The sequence below is a fragment of the Gambusia affinis genome, linkage group LG16 (assembly GCF_019740435.1).
Source record: "Gambusia affinis linkage group LG16, SWU_Gaff_1.0, whole genome shotgun sequence".
In the NCBI taxonomy this organism is placed as follows: Eukaryota; Metazoa; Chordata; class Actinopteri; order Cyprinodontiformes; family Poeciliidae; genus Gambusia; species Gambusia affinis.
In genome coordinates, this window is record NC_057883.1 from 7272530 (window position 1) to 7295281 (window position 22752).

Consider the following 22752-nt stretch of genomic DNA (forward strand, 5'->3'; position numbering starts at 1 on the left):
ACATGCAAAAAAAACCAACAACACATGTCCACTGACTTGTACGGTGGAGGATCTGTGGATCATTTTCAACCCAAAGGCACTAGTTAGAGTGAACCAAAGCTTGGACTCTACAGGAAAACTGACAAAGACCTTGTTGTTAGGTCCTGATCCGAAACATAAAGACAAAACAGCAAAAAAATAGTTCAGTTGACACAAATCCATCTCTGTCTTCAGACATAAGTCCTACAGAAGAGAAGAGAGCAAAAGGATCTGCATGACATAGACTGAGTGTTTTCTTCTAAGCTTTAGACGGATGTAGAAAGAGTTGACAGCATCGATCTTGTTGGAAGCAGTTATTTATTTTATCTGAGTGAATGTAGCCAAATGAAACTTTGGATCACTCTGAACAGCAAACATTTCACATGACAGTGAAATACTAATGAACTTTTATAGCATCCCAGAAGCAACATCAGGAACACCTCCTAAGTTTTTATGCACTCCTGTCTTCTTTTCTTTCTAGTACCTTTCTTATAGCTAATAGGTAAATGTGTAGATCTGGTGTCAGATCTACACCTGCACGTCCTCTGACTCTCATTTCTAGATCATTCCTGTTTGTGAAAGAGAACTCACACTTCGTTGGCCGCTCCAGTTTCCGCCTCCCTCTTTTCTTGCGCGGCATCATCGGGCCGTCGTCCTTGTCCTTCTCCAGCTCCCGCTCCTCCTGGCTGGACAGGAAGCCGTTCTCCTGGGAGGGACTGGGCCTCTGACCCTGGGAGCCGTCCTCCTCCTGGTAGGAGGACGGGCATCTGGGAATTCCATTCTCTACTTCCCGCTTCTCCTGTCTGGGGAAGCGGGCGTCGGGCGTCTTCTCTCCGCGCGAGTCGGTCTCTCCGTTGTAGACTTGTGATATGGATGGCCGGCACAGTTCGAGGTAACTGTTGCAAACGCTGGCGCAGCCCGTGATGGACCCGCAGCTCTCGACCTGCAGGCGAAACGGGACGAAGGAGGGTGAAAAGTTACCGTCTGCGTATTACTCATTAATACTACGTGAGTCAACCTGTATGAGGTCGGCATGTGAATCAGTGAGCTACATCAATCCCCAAGAAACTCCCTCAACTCCAAAGTTCAGTGCTGGGACATGAAAGCTGCCGTACAACCTCTAGCTTACAAGCGAGGAGGGAAGTTGTGTGTTACAGCAGCACAGAACTATGCCAGGAATGTCGGCTGTTCCTGGAGAAACAATTTCCCTCCGTCCTCCTGGTTTCGCTCCAGAAAAGAGGACTTCGCTCGAGAGGCGCTGACCTGTTTGCAGCTGACATGATTTCCAGTGTGTAATAATGTCTCTCCGGCTGTAAAGCATATTTAGATGTCACACGCAGGCCGGTCACGATAGCCAATTTCCCCAGAAGTCGTTGAAATGCGCAATATTATTGTTGTTTTGAGAGCAATTTGCAGTGATATGACGGTAATGGCATAATAATGCCAGCACACCCTCTGAAAGATGAATGAACTTTAAATCCTAGTGAACATTTAATCCTCGGACTGGAAGACATTTTAAATATCCAAAGTAAATAACAAAAACAACAAACAAATTATGACGTCTTCTGTAAACAAAACTGAACCTCAGACATAGTTAGTTTACACCAATGCACCAGATGGAAGATGGATGTTGCCCAATTCTAGGTAGAAAGAGAGAGAGAGAAAGCAATAAATCAAGCAAGTGGAAAAATGGAAATCGAGCTTGTTTTCATTTATCATGCAATCAATTAATTTATTGCTTACTGTGACAGGCCTGGTCATACACAAGTATTTACACCCCCGTCATGAAGTAATCACAACCTACAACGTATTTTCAAAGGATTTGTAATGAGAGACCCACACACAGTGGTGAATAATTGTGAAGAGTGTGAGGCATCGGTTCACTCATCGTCTCACAGCATCACTGCTAAAACTAAAGTATTTAAAGGTTTTAAAGTATCTGCCGATTTTCTTAATTTTGAGAAATGGGCTTAAGGTAAGGTAATTTTACTTATATAGTACATTTTCAGCAACAGGGCAATTCAAAGTGCTTCACATGAGGAAATACAAACAAAATATATTTTTTAAAAAGCAAAAGAAGGGGCACCAGCAACCCTCCCAACCCCATTAGGGAAGAAGGGTGTTCAGATAATGGATGGATGGATGGAAAAGAAGGGGCGTGCACCGGTGGCTTAGAGCAGTGGTCTCCAACCTTTTTAGTACAGCGGACCGGGCCAAGCCTTCGTAAATTCCTGCGGACCGGGGGGGGGGGGGGGTGTTCGTGCGTGCTTTGTGAAGATCGAACGGGGGGGGACTCAAACCTCGGCATCCGGTGTACGATTTTCAAAATAAAAGCTCCTCCATACTCAATACATAGAACGGATATATTTAATTATTTCTTGCGCGGCCCGGTACCAATTGGTACCGGGTCCAACCCGGTGGTTGGGGACCAAATGTGGGTCGCGCTAGAGGATAGCGCGACCCACATTTGGAGGCCTTCAGTCCTTGACGCGGCCGTCGCGGCTTCGATTCCCGGACCCGACGTCATTTGCCGCATGTCTTCCCCCCTCTCCTTCCCCCTTTTCTGTCAGCCTACTGTGGTATAAGGGACACTAGAGCCCACAGAAAGGACCCCCTGGTGGGGAACAAAAAAAATAAAATATCTAAAAAAGCAAAAGAAAAACTAAAGTATAAAAGTATAGATCTATGTATTGGTTCCCTGTGTATAATAAGAATAATAATTTATAAACTAGTAGGGGTTTGTCTGGATTCTTGAACTGATAAAACTAGATGTTGGTTCTCCATGTTTGGCTCTAAATACTTACATGTGAAGCCGATCTTATCTACCTCAGCAAAGGTCTAAAAATCAGCCACTGTCCTCTTCTGCTCTGTACAGAGAGAGGTTTGACCCCCAGGTCGTGCCTGCATGTTGGCAGTAGACAATGTTCACTCCATTGTTACCAATTCAATGACTTCCTTGTTCTATTTAGTGACATTTCAGACAAAACAAGTTGGCCAAAATGGGAATCGGCAGATTCAGGCTTTGTAAAGATCAGTAATCGGCGACGGGCCAGAAAACTGCAATCGGTGCACCTCTACTTCGTATTGCAACAAGGAGAACTTTTAGGAATGGCCGTCCGTGCATCCAGTATTTGTAAAGTTTCACATGACTGAAGCTGAGACCTGGTGAAACGCCGCCGTGTGTTGGGAGCAGCCCAGTCCAAGTCCAGACCTAAGTCTGTGGTGGGGTTCATAGATCTCTTCAATTCAACATGAATAGCTAAAATCTTTTAGACCCAAGAGACGCAAACCTGCAGCTGTAAATCCAGTGAAAGGAGGCTTGAACTGTTGAGTCGGTGGATTGAATACAAATGCACGTCACAATTTTTAAATTACTATTTGTGAAAAACTTCTAAAACCTTATATCATTTACCCTAGTCTTTCCAGTTAAACTCACATCGAACCACTGTGAAGTACATTCAGGTTTTTTATGTTTTTGGGGGGGTTTTTTTATCTAAGGGGTTATGAATCCTATTGTAAGCCTCTTTGGTGTTCCTGCTGCTGCCTTTAAAACACATGACTTGTTTACTCTGACCATAAAGTTGGTCAGAGATAGAAATCTGAAGATATCTGCTCTCAATGTGACCCTGAAGAATGTCTGGATGCAAAACAAGCCATGCGGAAATAAACGTCTGTCGAAGTTGTAACGTCAAAGAAAAGATGAAGCCACAATGAAACGCAGCCGGCTGTAAGGAATCCCTCTCAGGTCGCGGAGGTCTGCGTGACCTCATCGGACAAATTACCCATAAATCGGGCAAGTCCAGTCAAACGAGGAGCAGCCTGCCAGTGAACACGATGAGTGACAGAAACAAAGCGTGCGCTCCGGGATTATTGATACTCTGATCTGCACGCAGTAACGAAGACAAACGCAAGCAAAAGAGTTTGCCAGAGCAAACAAGTTTGGTGCGACACAAGTGCTGCTAAAAGCATTGCGCAAACCAACGAGCGACCCAGTGAACCACATATGGACGCTGCCAGAGGTCAGAGGTCCCGCTTGGTAAATCAGAAAGCCCAGACAGGCAGACAGGGGTCAGAGGCACAACACTGAACTGGTAATCCTACATAATGTGCAGCAGCTTATTAGCATTAAAACATGGCAGTAAATAAGATTCTGGATAAAATGTAAAGTTAGACATTTCTTTCTTTGCAGTTTTTTTTGTCACACTTCGATGTTGTAACTCATGAAATGGGATGTAACGCATTTTCCAGACACATGCTAATGTTTTATAGCACAATCAAGTCAATATGTAACATATGGAAAATGCGTCATTAATCAAAAATAAATTGGAAGAAAATTTGACTTCACAAAAAAGACTTTCAGACTTTTGAACCAAAACAAAATTTGAACTTTTTTAGGACTATTTGTTGTTTTGGGATTGATGACTTGCCGTACTTGATGGTCCACTTTTCCACCAGAAAATTCAGAAGGAAAATGTGCAACAATCAGTTTGTGGTCTTAAACTCAAGCACACTTGGGTTATGCAGAGAGGCAGAGATTCAAAGACCAACTGGAAGACCAAATGGCCCGAAACATAGCTAAAGAAGCACCAAAATGAAGGTTCTAAAGTGGTCTAGTCAAAGGCAGGACTTAAATTCAGAAGAGAAACTTTCACATTGGGCCTGGTTGGTTTGGATAGCATTTCCCCTTAACTGTAGTTCCTCGAGTAAGGTTTGTCTGATATTGAAATTAGTTTTAGGATCTGTAACCTACCTCTGAAAGGTTGGGCAAATCCATTTACACAGCTCTGTATGTCATTTGAGAGAACAATGTTCCACATTATACGCTAAATGCAACCAAATCTGTTGGCTTAGCAAAAAGATTGAACATACCTTTTCTATATCTGGTGAAAAAAACAACAACCCTACTTTACATCCAAAATGTGTGCCAGTAGTCCAGTCTGAATTTATGTTGAACTGAACTAGCAGGCAAAGGGAGGCAACAAGTGGTTTGGACACGGGAATCCTCCTTGAACATTGAAGCAAAGGCCCATGGGGGTTAAAAAAATCAACAAGGTCAGTTAATGGGTAAAGAATAAAAAGACGCTCTTTGCCCTTTCTTGGTAAAACAACATGGAGCCCAGACAGCTGTGGTACACTCCTTTACCGCAGCCCTCATCAGGCACTGAAAGTTTGTCTTGTTGCTATTGGAGACGCAACCCACAGGATTTCTCTGGCCGATTCAAACGTCCACTTTTCTTTCATTTGGCTTATGGTAGTTTATCAGTTGGATCGGACCACCTGGGCCCGCCACCAGTGAGTCAACAGCTCACCACTACGCCTTCCTTAGACTACCTTTGACAGATCTCTGCAACGTCAAACTAGGAACACAAGAGCCGAAGCAACGGTGGCGCTCTGACCCAGGGTCTCAACGTCATTATTCCACCAACAAATGGTTGCAGTGACGTGATCAAAAAAAAAAAGAAGGGAGTTTTTCCTTCTAAAACATTTAATGAAGCAGAAAAATTCAGATTTTTATGTCGTTTTGCCAGTAATCTTAGGTCAGAACCAATCAAAGGAATATTGACCATTTCCTTACTAATGACCGTCTGATTGCTTATTTTTAGTTCTCCTGATAGTATCAAGAGTTGGACTAGTTCATAATGGTATGAAATGGGTCATTCAGAGAAGGATAACTCAAAACACTGTTGGCTCTGGCCCAAGGTTTCCAGCCATCTATAGCTGGAAAGCCATAGATATCAAAGTATAGTGGTATCTATGCATGTCCAGGAAGGGTAGATTATAAAAGTATACGTGTTATCAACACTTTGTAGAGGCGTCTGCTAGATGCTGTCTCGGAAAACAAACTCCACAGAAGTTCACTTTACCTTTATAATGGCCGTTTGTATGTTTTCTTGACCTAACTTATCACAGTATGGTTCCTGGATGTGATCACCGCTGTTCATGAAGCTCTTTTCTGATTGGCTGAAACCGTTTCCTGATGCTGCTGTGATCGCAACACTCTTACTAAAGTGAGTGTGTCCCAACTTGACCGCTGTCTTTTCTTCCGCGCCTATTTGCATATTTCTAACAATGGAAGTGCTTAGGGTGGGTTCAGAAGGAGCGACTGTGCCTCATTTAATCTCCTGAAGGTTTTTGGTTTTTTTTCCCTTCTTCTTTTTTTGATTTTCTGTCCAGACGATGAATAAATAAAGAATCCAAAAGGGTTTCAGTGCTGAGGACAAGCTGCCTTCCAACCAGAACAGACAGCATGCCAACTGAAGCAGAGACAGCTCAGACAGGCAAACGCAGGGCGAAAGCAAAACTCTGACGCTGCTGCAGGCTGCCGCCACAAATTTTAGCAAAAGTAATCACCGCTTACACTTTTTTCCCCATTTTGTCACATTCTAACCACCAACCGCAGTCGTTTTTATTGGGTTTCGTGGGGTAGGCCGACACAAGGTGGTGAATAATTGTGAAGCAGGAGGAGAAGTATACATGGTTTTCAAAAAGTGTTTGTAAAATCTAAAAAAAGTGGGATGGATTTGCACTCCGCCTCTTTTACTTTTACACCAATGACATCGGACAGCATCCGATTACTCGATATGGTCCACTTCAGTGTGGTTTTCATCGCAAAACAAACACAGTTGTTCTGTGAAGGCCTCAAATGTTTGTTAGAGAATATTACAGAACAAATATCATAATTAAAAGGTGTACAGGGTATAAAGCAATGTCTCAAGCTTTGAACAGCATTTTCTTTTTTTTGCTTTTGATTCTTCAAGACACAAATCTGTCAACAAATGACCCTCAATTTATTTCATTTCTATTTTTGGAACCAAGAAAATGATCCTTCAGTCAAACATTTACAACAAGGGAGAGAATATATAGATTCTTTAGCAGAATCTAGTTGACTCAATCCCTTCCACATTTAGTAAAAAAAATTTATTTAAGCCCGCTTTAGGAAATAAGAGACATAGTTTACACCCTGACTGAAAAAAATACATACTTCTTGTGCAACTGATGTGCACCCGGATATCCGGGTGGATGTTCTTTGAAATTGGACAGAGATTGCTTAAACAAGACACAGTCGCAGTTTGCCAAATGCCCTCTAGGGGAAACAGCAAATTTGTGGATGAAGGCGTTGTGGTCAAATGACACCGAAACTTGCCTGCATTCAGAATGTCATGGTCATTTTCCAACGTGTCGGATCGATACTCACTGGGAACTGCTTACGCTTCCTTCCAGGTTTTCCAACTTTAAATGGGGCACTACTAAAGGTTGACCTCGGCTCCTTCATTTGTCCCACGTCCAGTAATACGCTCTCACCCTGTTGAGAGAAAATGACCCATTAACACTGGCTGGCAAAGGAAACATATTCTTTAAAATCACCTTTTGTCCTTAAATGGAGCACAAGTTAGAAATGCAAATGCACTCCAAGCTCAGCAGCAGAAGTGCAACAAAAAAAAAGAAGCAATGAAACACTTGCACATTAGAGGAAAGTGCAGCAGGTCACGGAGCGTCTTTAGCTGACAATGAGACAGATAGAAACCGAATGACATGCTCTCTTGAACCAGGCCGGAGTGAAAGCTCTGCGAATGCGCCGCTGACCTTCAAGACAATTGGCCCTTGACACCATTACAAACGCGCTGACCTGCCCCCACGTTCCCTTGCTGCAATTTCCCTTTGATTAATACAAACTGTCAACCGGCGAGAACAAAGCTCCATGTCGGCAGCTCCGAGGCCGACGAGAGAAAAGACGGCCGTAATGTAGAGGCTTTGAGTTCGGTATTGACTGAAAGGGAACGCCAGCGCCAAGTCTGAATGTAAATAAGAGCGACTGCGAGGCGGTGGGGGGATGGAGAGCTGAAGTGGCCGGCTAAGGCGGGAGCATCTGTCAACAGGACAACGACTGGTAGTGCAAATCTGGCCTTTTAGCGCACAACAAAACAGGAAGGAAGAAAGCTGCTCTGAGTCAAACTCAAGGCCCTGGAGGTCAAATCTGGCTTCTTATGCGGCCCTCTAAACTCCAGATGGAAGCTTAAGTAGAACCTTCCAGGTAACGGTTGTGCGATTCAGTGTCAATCAAATCAAAGCAGTTTTTGATTTGATTTGATTCCACAGCCACGAAATTCGCCCAAAATCAACAAATCCCCACACTATTGTGTGTCGTCAAGTTTACGTGAAAATCGTCAAAAAGAAATTGGGGTTTAAGTGTTGCTAACTCCCACCTGCAGGAGGCAGTGTTTCTTACTTCTGCCACTCAGCTGCCTCAGGCTAAAAAACAAAGCATAGAGCACACAGGAAATGAGTAACTTCAACAGGATGGAAGAAAATTAAACGTTCTGATCGGCTCTGCGGGGTTTTTCTGTTTGTTGTTGTTTTTATTTTGTTTTTTTTTACTGACCCCACAACGACTTGATGCTAAGTAACAAAAAGTCCCATTTACTGTCATATTGTCACCTCTGTAAACAAACAGTCCAGTCATTTCTTGCCAAAAGTGTCTTCTTCTTTTGTCTAAATTATCTTTTCTCAAAAAAAAAGAGAAAGTGATTAATTTTTTTTTTACCCAAAAAAATTTCACAAAAAATTACTTCAGCCATTATTTTAGGAGGACATCTCTCACAAATATTTCTAAAGTAGCACAACAAAATTTGTGACTTTAACTGCAAATAAGTCACAAATTTTGAAGCGCTACTGATATGTGCGTAAAGTTGTTCAATATCATTTAATTTAAAAAGTCCTTATCAAATGAAAAGACAGCTATTTATTAATACTTTAGCAGTTTGTTAATGGGTTTTATTAACATCTTCTGCATCATTTATTAACATTTCTTAACATCTTAACATCATTTTCATTTTCTCAAACGAAAATGAGTTTGACGCCCCTGATTTAGAAGAAGACGCTCTGGTAAAATGAGATCACAATTGCAAAGAGTTGAGCTAAATAAAAGGCGAACCAGGAAGAAAACCTTTTAGAGGCTGATGTTTACCGTCCTGCAGGCCACCGCGCTAAACATAGAGCTCTAAAACAGAAGCCGAGAACATTCGGTCTGTTTAATAACCGGCTACGTTGGATCATTTCTTCTTTGGTTTCCTGACTTTGCTAACTTGTCACATTACTGATCTAGCTCTTCATCATGTGAGCTGAACAAAAAGCCCCAGAATAGCAACTCAGAAAGCCTTAGGGAGATTTTTTTCCCCCCTGTTGTTTCTAAGATCAAGTGCATCCCTCATGTTTTGTTAACAAATATGAACTCCCTTATATTCCAAAAAATATAAGACAAACAATAAAAAAAAAAAAAAAGGATTTAAAGAGTCGTACAAACATGTTCTGAGATATGAAATCTTACAGTTTTGGGATCAATAATCAATAGATGTGGGAAAGAACAAGAGAAATGCTTTAAAGCATCCGATCACATTTAGCAGGTGATCGGACGAGGAATCTGTCACCTTTGTGTATCACAGAACAACATCTATCACCGTCACAGGAAGGCTAAGCCAATCGGATCAATGAAGGGCCGCGGGCCGGAGCAGTCAGCAAATAGGAGGCAGCATTTTTCACAGTCCAGAATGAAGCCAAACATTCCTGCTCAAAATGAATTTTTGCACATTTGCATGAAAGTCTCATCTGTGAAATACAGTAGCACAAAGAAGAAAAAAAAATATATGAATTGCATCGTGTTGCGTGGTATTAAGCAATATTATCATTGCGTCACTGCTGCAGTAGATGACCAGCAATTGCGTTATTTCTACATCAGCGGCGCCTCGTGCATGCAGAACTTTTGATCGGAGTTGAGCGTGATTCGTAATGTAAAGGCAGGTTTACGTTTAGCTTTGGGACTGAAATGCAAATAAGATACACGGTTATCATGCTTCACACTTTTATCTCATTCCCCTGAGTTGGAAGGCATAAAAACAACAACAACAACAAAAAAAACTTCTTGAGAAGACATAGTGAGCGGTCCAGACAGCTTCCGGTTGAGGAGCCGCGCCGATATTTCTGGGATTGTAATCTCGCGATAACAGCGACAGCCGTGATGCCTCAGAAAGTAGCATATTTTGTTTTGCACAAAAAAAAAAAAATTCAATGGATTTGGAAAAAAGAATTTAAAAAAAATCTTTAAAAAGCCTTAAAACAAAACGGGGAAAAAACACCTTTTTTCCCCGCCCCCGTTGAACTGGGTTTTATACACGCATGCAACTTTAAAAGTGGAGCTGCTTTGTACCCTGACGACGTCGTGCCGCCGAAATGAGATGAATCCATCAGCCATGACAGTCCCCGGCGGATAAACTAATTAACATAAAGACGTGCATGTGATGATCAGAGTGACTCCGTGTTGTAATCGGTAAAAATTAAAGGAAATCTACCTATTCCGGAGAGTAGTGCCGCCATTACCAGCAGGCCTTTACATGTATACCTGTGGCCTAATGCGATTAGGGGTCCTTCTGCACGTGCTTTCCAGATGCTTTCAGTTCATTGTGTGATATCTAATAGAGTGCCTGGTGCTTCAGTTTTTTCCCCCCTACTTTCTCCCTACCGGGGCAGCAACATTTGCATAGATAATAGCATGTTTTGAGTGCAGCCTGGTGTGCAGGCTCATTTGGGAACCACTTTCGTGGATCGTGCGATCCTGTTTGCGGCAGGAAGAGCAGACACCAACTGAGCCAAATCAGAATGCTGTCTCTCCACCCTGCAAACATGTTGTTTTCCCTCATTCAAAACAATAAATAAATAAATAAATAAATAAAAAGAAGCCTGCAATGCAATTTGGTCTCGCCTGGAGTGAACCCCGCCGTAGCGTCGACGTCTCCGCGCCGCTTCCTGTCTGGGTAGCCGGGTATTTAAAGGCAACGTCTGTTGCCAGGCAACTAGACGAAGGGCAGCGCTGTGTAATGGGAACATGGGAGGAAGAGGACAGCCCTCCTCCCCAACTCCATCCCACCACCTCGTTCCAATGGAAGAGAGCTGTGGAGCCGATCCAGCTCTGACTGAACCCACAGCAGCCAACGCCCACGTCGGCCGCCACACCATTACACCTGCAGACGTCACGTTATCCGGTGATGCTGCGGGCTCGGCGCAGAGCTGATGCTGCAGTTATCAGCCGGCGCCTATTAGAACAGGAGGGACGTCCGTGCCGCAGGGTGTTGGATTCATCCACCTCTTTGGAGACTCTTGATTAGAGTCGGGGATTTATCTGTGCAATATCTCAGTAGAAACGCCTTAAGATCTGTAATTTTACTCGATAACTGATTATCTGTCAGTAAAGTATCGCGTGTATTTTATGAGCGTGCAAGCGGGAGGTAGGGAACGCGCTCTCCAAGCGCCTCTTCTCAACTACAGATCTCTCCGTACATTATTTGTACTTTTGCAAAAGCCAACAGCTGTAAACACGGTATTAATCACGTGTCGTTTCTTACCATTCTGTTTCCGGGTGAATCCACGAAATCCGAGCCCTTGCATGAGATGGAGTTGGAGTTGGTGACAGTGTTGGATGGCATTGTTGAGTCGTACAGGCTTTTACGGTGGGGGGCTGAGAGGGCAGTTGAGGGGTGGGGGTGGGGGGCAGATGTCAGATGAATGGCGGTGAGATTGGAGGGGGGGGGGGGGAGTTTCCAGTGAAAATGAACTTCAAAAAGGAACCCCCAAAAAATAATAATAATGAAATTAGAGATGACCCTTCTTCTCTTCTCTCCTAGAATAGAGGGAAACAAAAAAATAATGACAATGAGTTCATTAGAGTCAGTTTAAATGAAAGAAGCGCGAATATTCTGATCAGTGGATGAAGAAAAGAGGTTTTGACTCTTGTGGGAAAAAGTTTAAAGCTGCTATCAGGACTTTTCGGTAAAAATCACTGAAACTCATTTCACATTTAGTTCATCGCCTAGAGAACGACAAGCTGTGCTCTTCTTTTCTATTTGTCTTGAGATTTAGTTGTAAATAATTTATTCAAGATTAACTACCCTAAAAACAACAACAACAACAACAAAAACAAGCATGCCTCTGGTGACATCACATAAGGCATAAGGCAACTGATCTAATGTTTTTCTTGTGTCCCCCACCCCCATTCTCTGTTAACATGTTTTTATTCAAAATACTCAAAAAGTGTTTGTTTGACTTCTGCACAAATGGAGCAAAAACGCTGTGGTGACACCTGTGACCATTTTATAAAAGTGCCTCGTGAAGCGGAGCAGGACAGAGTCTGGAGTTGAATGCTTCAGAATCTCTCAAAATCTCTCCGAAGTTGTTCATCCATCCCAGTGTTCACTAATGCCACCCGATCAGCTCGGCTCTTATGCCTCCTGTGATGTCATCAACCCAAAACACACAAAAAACAGACTTTTCTTCGTCCTTTCCCCCGATTTTGTTTTTGAAATGCTGCGGTGGAAATAAATGCTTTAGGGCTGTACCGATTCCTCGAATAACTCGCGTAACTCCATTATTAAAATTTCTCAAGGAAAACATATCTGCCTCGAAGCATCGTTAAATTATGTTTCTTATTTTTTTAGCGCACCGCGTTACGGCCGGTCATTGTTTGTGTTTGGCAGCGCTCTCACTTCCGTCTGTGAGTTGTTACTAAATGATAGCAGCACAACGGTGAATGAATTTTTCGCTGGACCAATAAGCATTCTTAGATTGCCTGGCGCGATGCTTAGAGTACGACAGCTTTTCTCCTTTCGGAACTGCCTGGTGGGGCGGTTCAAAACAATCGTTGGGAACAGCGACGTATTGATATGAGAGAGAAAGAGAAAGAAAGAGAGAGAGAGAGAGAGACTTCCGATTATTTGATTAATCGTAAAAAATAATCGATACAGTCCACGATTACTAAAATCTTCTTTAAAACATTACTTTATTACCCACTTGTGGACTTTCATTGTCAATCTATATTTACTAGTGAATAAATTCACCGTCTTTGAAATGCATCCCAGCAGAAATGGCTGCAGAGATTGAGTGAGACTGTTTGACTGACAGGTTATTGAGAGGACCAGTAACTGTAAAAAGGGGGTTGTGTTCAGGGCGGAAGGAAATGCAAAGCTGGGAAAAGTCAAAATTTGCATGAGGTTGTAGTGTCACTTTTTAGAGATGCACCCATCAAACGTCAAATTTTTAACTTGGATCGGTGCAACTCCAATAATGTAGTCCGCACTAAGAAACGCCATCGACTTGTAACTTCTTTTTCTGGTTGATGCATTTATAAATGAAATAGATTCAGCTATTTCTCTCTCTCTCTCTCTCTCCATCTATCTTATATTAAAAATATGGAATTGGCATAAACCTGAATCAGCAGGTAAAAAACTGAAAATCGGAACCAGCCAGAAAAAAGCCCGATCGGTTCATTTCTAACAATCTCTCTCTCTCTCTCTCTCTCTCTCTCTCTCTCTCTCACACACACACACACAAACACACCAAAAAAAAAACATCAGGATACACAGCTTGCACTGTGACCCATTTTTCTTTCTGCAGAACTAATTCCTTTATTTATTTATTTTTTAAGTTTTCTTATTCTAAAGCCAAAATCTCGCCAACTTTTCCATTTGTGTCGCAACATTAAAACATGAGGAGCTGCAGCAGCGCACCGTCCCCTGCCCCCCTGACACACTTGCATATTTCCTCACTTCAACTTGGCTTTACTCTGAGACTCAGATTTCTCTTTGTTGAGTTCACGTCACCCAGCTATAGGAACCACACAGGCTTCTATAGATATACTGTATGGCGACTATAGCCTGCAGGCCCGTTCACACCACCCGCACAGAGTGGCCGAGCTGTAGTCCTCCTTAAATGGCCAGGGCGCTAATGTGTGGGCTGTTTAATGCTGCGGGATTATTAAGACGTTGCAAGTATTTTTGTGCATTAATATTTCATCTGCACATGGGCTGAAGTTACTCCTCCAGCAGCCTGCCATACTCACACAGCCGGAGCTCGCTGTCGTACTCGTGGAAATGTGATTTTTTTTTAAAAAATAATGAATACCTACTTTCATGTCATTTGGTGGACTAATTAAAAATGATCAATCGTCTGAAATTTATTCATAAGCCACATAGGATGGGAGCTCTTTCTGCAGTCAAACAATGTGCTGTGAGATTTCTTTTTTCTGCCGATTTGGGGGTCACTCGTGCGTTTTTGCGGCTCCTAATTAGCCTTGCATCTAAGCCACATGCTTCCAGATAAGCTATCGCGTGGGGGCATCTTCTGCAATTTCTAGTGGCTATCTCTTACAATTGCAAAGTTTTAGACATCTTCTGCAGCATGGGAAGTCTGCAATATGACCCAGGGGATGGTGGCCGTCTTACGGGCCACGGCTGCTGAAGGGTAAATCCCCCGTTATCTCCTTTTAGTCCGTCTACAGTGTTATTACGAAACCGCGAAGCCGGCCCTGTGGTCTAAATTACGGTCAAGTTCACCTCTGTATCTCCAGTGAGCATCCTCCGCAAGGAAAGCGACCCCCCACATTTCGCTATTTCCCCGTTTCCACCGAGCGCCTTCCGCTCTCGGGTTTTTTTTTTGTTTTGTTCCTAAAGGTTACCCTTCCTGCGCGGTTACGAGAGAGCCGGCTTCGTCGCGTCTAGAAAAAAAAAAAAAGCGTGAATCACCGTGTGTTCGTTACCCAGTTTTCCCAAGTCCCAGGGCTGACCCTTTTTTGTCTCGCTTGCTCCCGGAGCCTCCTTCCTCTTTCGCCCCCGTCCTCCACCACCACCCCCGGCCTGACAGAACCTCCTCTCCAGATGCGCAGCAAGCACTACGGAGGCCTGGAGACGCCTCCGCTCTTGTTTCCACCGGGTCCTAAACACAGTAGTGTTAAGAAATGCTGGCTTAGCTTTATTTCAAAGGTTATAGATACTTCTGTGACCTACAATTTTGCGGATAGTAAGTTCATGCTTGTAAGTTTATCATTTGGTTCCAAATTATAGTCTTTCATCACGGACAGCGACTGAGACCTGAACGGGGTTCGAACCAGCGACCCTCCTGATACAAGACGAACCTGTCAACACCATACCACCGTTGTATCTAATCGTCGACAAGGACATGTTTATGAGATAAAGGAATAACGAGACAGCAAATTCATAATTATGAGGGGTTTTTTGAAGTTCAGGAGATAGCAAAAACCCAGCCTACAATTATAAATGTCCATGATAGATTTAGATGTGAAATTTCTTACATTCATTCAAGTTTGTTGCTGATAGGAAATGAGGCAGCACCTCTAAGAAGCATCCATTTTGAAAACGATAGTATACTTGTTTTTGTTCACGTTATTTTATAAATGATCAATTTTATATATTAACCAAATTCTTATGTAGAATAACAGCCTGGCAGAGAAGATGGCATGTTGAAAATTTTAGGCATCCTTCTTAATAATCAATGAAACGTGCTAACGTCTAATAATAGATCATAACAACAATAAAACTTTATATCAAAGGAGATCATTGATCATAAAACGACTGATTTTTTAAAATTTAATAAATTGTCAAATGTTAAAAACCTTGCAAGCAAACCTTACAAAGCAGTCTCTCCCTCTCTCTGTTTATATATATATATATATATATATATATATATATATATATATATATATATATATATATATATATATATATATATATATATATATATATATATATATATATATATAATTATACATCTATAGAAGCCTGTGTGGTTCCATAGATACATCAGGGACAAAGCCTCAACAGACAATGTGCTCAGTGAATGTCTCAAACAATGGGGAACAGAACCTGAGGTGCCGGAGGAACCATCATGGGAGGACAAGCCCCTGCATGGGATGTACCACCGGCAAATAACCGAAGTGGCTGACATCAGAAAGTCCTACCAATGGCTGGAAAAAGCTGGACTGAAGGACAGCACAGAGGCCCTCATCATGGCCGCCCAGGAACAGGCCCTAAACACCAGAGCAATTGAGGCCCAGATCTACCACACCAGACAAGACCCAAGGTGTAGGTTGTGCAAGGAGGCCCCTGAGACAGTCCAACACATAACAGCAGGGTGCAAGATACTGGCAGGGAAAGAATACATGGAACGACACAACCAAGTGGCAGGCATAGTGTACAGAAACATCTGTGCAGAATATGGACTGGAACCCCCAAGATCAAAGTGGGAAACACCCCCGAAGGTAGTGGAGAATGACCGAGCTAAGATCCTGTGGGACTTCCAGATCCAGACAGACAAAATGGTGAGGGCGAACCAACCAGACATAGTCGTGGTGGATAAACAACAGAGGAAAGCCGTTGTGGTGGATGTGGCAATACCAAGTGACTGCAACATCAGGAAAAAGGAGCATGAAAAACTAGAGAAATACCAGGGCCTAAGGGAGGAACTGGAGAGGGCCTGGAAGGTGAAGACCACAGTGGTGCCTGTGGTCATCGGGACCCTCGGGGCAGTCACCCCCAAACTGGAACAGTGGCTACAACAGATCCCAGGAACAACATCAGACATCTCAGTCCAGAAATGTGCAGTCCTAGGCACAGCCAAGATACTGCGCAGAACCCTCAAGCTCCCAGGCCTCTGGTAGAGGACCCGAGCTAAGAGGAAGAAGAATCACCACCCGCGGTGGGTGAGAAGGGAATTTTTTATATATATTTATTTATGGGTCAATATGGCTCAAAGATATGCACCTCTGTCACATCATATTTCTACCCAATGGAAACAAGAAGTCATGGGTTACTAATGAAATAAAAAAAAAACTGTAAGTGTAAAAAAAGAAGTGAAGCTAAAATTTAAAACAAGCCTTGGTTCCATTATCTATTCAGGGATCTCAAACTCCAGTCCTCGAGGGCCACTGTCCTGCAGTTTTTAGATGTGCCACATTTATCCTTAATGTCTTAATCCTCGTGTATATCAGTTCTCCAGAGCCTTGCTAATGACCTAATTATTCTATTCAGGTGTGGTGCAGCAGAGGCACATCTAAAAGCTGCAGGACAGCGGATCTCGAGGACTGGAGTTTGACACCTGTGATCGATATGCAATGTCAACCAAGTGTTCAACTGGTGATTGGGTCAAATATATTTCCTAACACGGGAATTCTCTCCTAGCCTAATGAAATTAGAAGTCCATTATTGACTGAATGAACGCTAAAATAGGAGACTGTGTTCCACATTCTATATAGTATACTGTAACACATAAACTGACTTCACATAGAATGTATTGAGATCTACGAGAAAACGTACTGCTGCTGCTACATATTGTTTTTCACGTTTGTTACTGTTATCGGTAAATGTGTACTGGTTATAAAAACAGCAAGAAAAGCAGTGCCAAAAACGAGAACGTAACAGTGAGAAGGATGCAGCCGAAAAGTCGCCAAAATGAGCTTCTAGCGACACCTGCTGTTGGGAGAAGGGTGTGATTTGGGTGATCTGTGTGTGACTCTTTAGACATAGTGTGTTAGGATGATTGTGTCGCTAAAAGTATGTAAATGGTGTACAAAGTGTCGAAACGTGCAGTGCTAAATATACATTGTTTTCCTTTACTTTCTACTGCTACTTTTTACTTTTGTAAAATTCTCAAAGGTGTGGCACACATTTGCATTTACACAACCATAGTTAATACAGTCAGAGGAGACTGACTGAGATTCAATGTAATAGATTTTCATAAAGAAAATGCAGGCCTGAACTTTGACAGGGCCATTCTTAGTTCATCTCTAGTGCCTCGTCCTGCTGGAAGGTGAACCCCATCTTGTTTCATCTCCTGTCCTTTTTTTTAATTTAACGTTTGGCTAAAAAAGAGCCAACCTCTGCTCCAATAGCAAAAATTCAGCTTTTGGGTCAAATTAGAAATACAGTTTTTGGATTCTGGTGCATAAATATTTGCATGTTTTCCCTGCGGGTACGGCTTCCTCCCACAGTAAAAAAAAAAAAAGAAAAAAAAAAAAGGCCATGACGGTTAATTGGCACTCAAGAGTATTTCTATCCAACAGCAGACGAGAAAACATGAAAAGACCAACTCGATTCATATTTTAAATCTTTTTAATATATCTCACATTTGATGTATTTACAAAAGAAAAAGCCAAAACAAAACTGTGGTTTTGTGACATAAAACTATGCTTCGTCAAATCAACATGAGAACGAATGCATACAAGAAGCGTAAGCGTACAGAACACACACATATTTAAATAACATCAGGGAAGCTGTGCTGGCTGCTTTGCACCTTGTCTCTGTGAAAAACGAAAGAAAAAAACAAAATGGATTACAGTGTACGCACCTCTGTGTGACCAGCTGCGTTAACCCGAGTTTGGCCTGACAGGGCGGGATACATACAATATTGTCTCAGGACGGGTTCAAATAAAATGAATCACTCTGGAATATATATATAAAGAATACATATATATATATATATTCCCCATTTTGATAATAATAGTATAACTCTTAAATGAGTGTTTTTTTGTTTTTTTTTCAGCAGCAGATGACTTTCCATTCCCAGGCATTCAGTGAACAGATTAAGGTCGACGACAGACTAATAATGCAGACATACTTTGATATATACCTGTGTTTTTATATGACACACAACGTCTGCAAACAGTTTGGCACAAATGTAAAGGCTGAGCGTAAGATCCCCGCCCCCCCCATCCCCACCTCAAAAAACACGAGAAAAACAATTGACAAGTAAATAAAATCTCTACAAAGTCACAGACTAAAACCTTGACACTGAGGCTGACAGATTATCTCGTTTGCTGAATGGTTACTTTATACAGCACTTTACAGTACAGCTACAGGCACAAACTGAAAGAACAAAACAGAAAGATTAAGATTTGCAATAAAATGCAGGATCAGAATGAAAGAGGAAACAGTCCCATTTGTTTGTTTTCTTTTTTTTTTTTTTATCTTAGCGTTGTCACATGTAATTTGTGGGCCGAAACATTGTTTTATAGCAGCAGTGGTTAAAATGATTCTTCCTGCTTTCGAATGAAAGTGTACCAGGTGATTAGCAGTTTTTGATAAACCCATTACAACGACTAGACTCCATCAATGTTGCAGAGCAGAATCATAGAAATAAAAAGACAATATGCATTGAAACAGAGAAAAAAAGAATGGGAGAAAAAAATGAAATCAACACTTAGAATGGCAACAGAGGAGCCTCGTTTTGTTTTTTTCTTAACTCAGTGTCGCACGGGTTGCTGAAACCTCTTATGTAGCTTATAGGACAGGCTTAGTGCATGAACCAGAAATGGAAACAAACAAAAAGCAAAATCTTCTGCAGCTCAGTTAAATAAGGATTAAAGAACTGAACTATAACCCAGAAAATGCACATTTGTTTTTACAGACGGCTACATTAAACAACATGAAATCAAACTTACACGTAAAGGTAAAATGGTTTGATAACCTGTGTGACTTTGAATAAGCATGGCCAACCGGTTCACAGCCTCTGTTAAAGCAACACTTTGCTTTGCCAAAAGACACAAAGTCACCCACAGACAAAACATTTCTAACCAAACAGCACTTAAGAAAAACTCCTCTCCTAAAATCTCTGACACATTTCATGGCACCCTTGATAGAGACGTGCACAAAGCCCTGCAGTGGATCCATCTTTAATCGTCAATGAAAATTTAGAGAAATTCGAGCTCTGAATTGTTTATTTTTTACTTTTGTTACCATCCTGCTCACTGTGCAGCACCGCAGATTAAACAAGTGAAGTCGTCCATCAGAGTGGCTAAAAGATATTAAGTTTCTGTCATATCATATTTATGAACTAAGGAACCAGAAAAGGTATTGATTAATCATTAGAACTCCCTAGAAACGCTGATCAGCTACAAGAAAAAAGTCAAGATTGTATTAAAAAAAACCGGCTTGGATATATATTTTAATTAATTAAATAATGGGATTGTTAGGAGTACAGATAATTAGTAATTTAATTAAACATAATTATTTCTTAACGTGAAAAAAAAATACTTTGAATTGAAGATAGGATTTGTCACATTTTTAAAGTGAGGTTCCAGAGCTACAATAAAATGTAGTTTTTATTGTTAGGCTGTTTACCGTCTTCATGAAGGGTGCCAATAAAAGTGGCCATTACACAAATTACTCAATGCAAATTACTCATTCATTATTTGCTGATTGATTGATTTCTGCACAGGCATATAAAGTTTCTACCTAAAACAGATCAAAACTACTCAAAAGATGTGCTTTAGGAAGTCCTGATAAAATCGTACAAATGTGATCCGAAGCAAGTCCAATTCACTCGTTGATTAAACGCGACCTCCCAGTATTTCTCACATTTCAGGACTTGAACAGCAAACCGTTAGCTCTGCAGTCCCTGAGCACATTTACCGTCATTGCACATAAACATTTTCTGCTCACTTTCATCGCCTAAATAAAGCTATTTGAAGCACTTCCTAGTTTTCTGTGGCCTTTCAACCTCACACACGAGTGTTAACGTTGAAATTCTGACCTCGAGCTAGCCGGCTAACCCACCCTGCGGCTAACCCGCTACCGTGCTAACGTGTTGCCTAGCAGCCACTCAGCGTCCTCTGGAAGGAGGCACCGTGCTGTGTTGAGCTAACGATGCCCTTCAGGCTGTATTCATTGGGAGTAACGGAGACTTGGCTCGTTGTTGTGTTTTTTTTTTTTTTTTTTTTTGCGGCAGACTTCTGGCGAGCGTTGCTCTCTGAGAGCACATTAGCAGCAGAGTAGTACGAGATTCATCCAGGGTGTTCACATGCACAGGTTATTCTGGAAGCCAGCTGAGGGTTTTATTTGGCTCTTTACACTGAAGCACTGGAAGAAAAAAAGCCCTAATGTCAAAGAATTTTTGCACTGCATTATTCCCTGAAAATATTAGCTTAGAATTGAGGTAAATTAGCTTGATTTGCTTTCTTGCCATAAGATTTCTGAGGTCGTTTTTATACAAACGCCAGCCTGTCTTTATCTCCTGTCGTTTGTCCTGTGTTTTAAATAAATTTTATTTCACGTGACAACAGTCACATAAATCTAAGTTGAACAATTTCACAACTGGTTTTCAGAGGTAACAAGTTTCACAAGAGCCTGTGGTAGTTTTACAGTCAGTGACTTTCAACTACAGGAATCATTTCCAAAAATGAGGCCGCCATTACCCGCCTGTGTCTCCACTGATAAAGGGTAACAATATATTACCAGGGTAGAAATGTATTGTAGAAAATAAAACAGGAACCTTTGTATGGCGCTTTAGGGAGGGAGAGTTCCAAGCATTCAAAACTTCGTAAGTCAGCTTTATCAGTTTAATGTAGCTCTTACCTCATAATTTCTGTTTTCTATTAAAGATTTAAAATCACCAGCATATCGTTGGAACCATCTGTGCTGAAAGAGGGAGTCAATTTTTTAGTCCAAAATGAAAGCACTTATCAAAAGATGAAAATTCAGGGGAATAAACATTCCTGTCACAGTAGCAGCAAAGGAACCTTAAGCAGGCTTTTGCTTATTCCTCTGGCAGGCTCTCTCCATCACATAAATCATGGCAGTAAAGCAAATTCTAAAAAAAAACAAAACAGTAATAATTAAAAAATAAACATATAAATAAATAGTGCCTCTTCAAGCTTCTTCTCACAGTAACAAGCCCAAAAACCCAGAATGTCCCCTGTGCAAGTAAACACAGCTAGCATGAATTTAGAGGACACTTCTGAGACCACAGCTGTCTTCACAACACCATCAAAGACCCGGCATAGCGTTGTACAGTACAGTAACTAAATCCAGACATGAGTGCAACGTCATGCAAAAACCTTAAAAAAAAAGAAGAAAAGAAAACAAATGTAAACTACTCAAAAGAAAAAAAAAGAGAGAGAGAAAAAGCCATGACAGAGAGCAGGTGGTATCAGGACGTCTCCTCGGTGAGAAGGCTCCGTGTGTTTACAGTAGTTTATGTGCAGGACGATCTGCCGGAATGGGAGATAAAAAGCACAGCAAGCCGTTCTTCCCACTCATGAGGGAAATTGTTCTGGTAATTTTACAGCAGTTTTTTTTTTGTCTTGTTTGTTCGTTTGTTTTGTTTACAGGACAACATACACACTTGGTAATTAGACACATCTTGCTAGGCGCAAGGTGTGACGACTTCTTCTTTTTTTTTTTCTTTTTTTTCACACAGTGAAATTCATTTTTAGATTAGATGCATGCATTACTCTACGTGCTAATGCCAGGGGCTTCCTGCTGATGCCGAGTCTTCCCAGTCGATGACCGGACGTCCTCGCAGGCCGGGGTAGGGATCTCCTCCCCTCAGTGCTTTTGTACCCTCAGTGTGCCTGGACGCACAAACAGAGCACGTTCAGCGCCAGCGCCGCCGCCGCCCCCGCAAGGGCGAATGAATGAAAATCTGTCTCGGCGGCAAAGCGCCTCTCTCTACTGTTAATTTCTTTTGGGGCTGAGAAAGGCGGCAGTAGGCCGTTTAATAGAGCCAGATGAGTTTATTATTAGCTGGTATCGCTGCCATGCAGTGTGCTTCCAGGCCAAGTAAATACAGCAACGACACAGTCATTAGTAGAAACAGATGCTGTTTCTGCGCCAGGAGGTGCTTGCACTTCAGTTTTTCATGTTTAGTGCGCTTGTCAAAAAGTCAATAACAAAGTGCAATGGGTTAATTTCGTTTAATTAACTCAAGAGTCCTCACAACGTGCCACTTTTTCTTCCCTTGATAAAGGTTATAAAATGTAAAAAAAAATATATAAATTCTAGAGTAGATGTTTAATAACTGATTAAACTGGTTAGTTATTCCATCCAGTTACTTATCTCATTGCGTATTTCATTGTTTCATTATTTTCTTATCCTTTCTCTTTTTCTTTATTAATTTTTCCCC

At 41.8% G+C, this 22752-nt stretch overlaps 2 protein-coding genes across 20 annotated transcripts in view; both read right to left on the reverse strand.

Annotated features, from left to right (window-relative positions):
• The window catches only part of dnmt3ab (DNA (cytosine-5-)-methyltransferase 3 alpha b), a 47434-nt gene extending 32734 nt beyond the window's left edge, over positions 1–14700 (reverse strand). For 2 of the 7 annotated variants that reach the window (XM_044142564.1, XM_044142559.1), the window contains exons 1-4: positions 14597–14700; positions 11412–11686; positions 7214–7321; positions 610–961 (exon numbers count right to left, since the gene is read on the reverse strand). In XM_044142564.1, the coding sequence (XP_043998499.1) occupies positions 610–961; positions 7214–7321; positions 11412–11492 (541 nt within the window). In that variant the 5' untranslated portion in view covers positions 11493–11686; positions 14597–14700. Of the gene's footprint in view, positions 1–609; positions 962–7213; positions 7322–8222; positions 8269–9443; positions 9608–10361; positions 10384–11411; positions 11687–14582 lie in introns of those variants that run through there. The other 5 variants (XM_044142565.1, XM_044142560.1, XM_044142561.1 and 2 more) reach the window with 4 other exon arrangements.
• Positions 14701–17956: 3256 nt separating this feature from the next.
• Positions 17957–22752, reverse strand: part of dtnbb (dystrobrevin, beta b) — a 35972-nt gene continuing 31176 nt past the window's right edge. For all 13 annotated transcript variants that reach the window (XM_044142571.1, XM_044142572.1, XM_044142573.1 and 10 more), the window contains one exon: positions 17957–22201. In XM_044142571.1, coding sequence (XP_043998506.1) covers positions 22090–22201 — 112 coding nt within the window. In that variant the 3' untranslated portion in view covers positions 17957–22089. The remainder of the gene's footprint in view (positions 22202–22752) is intronic.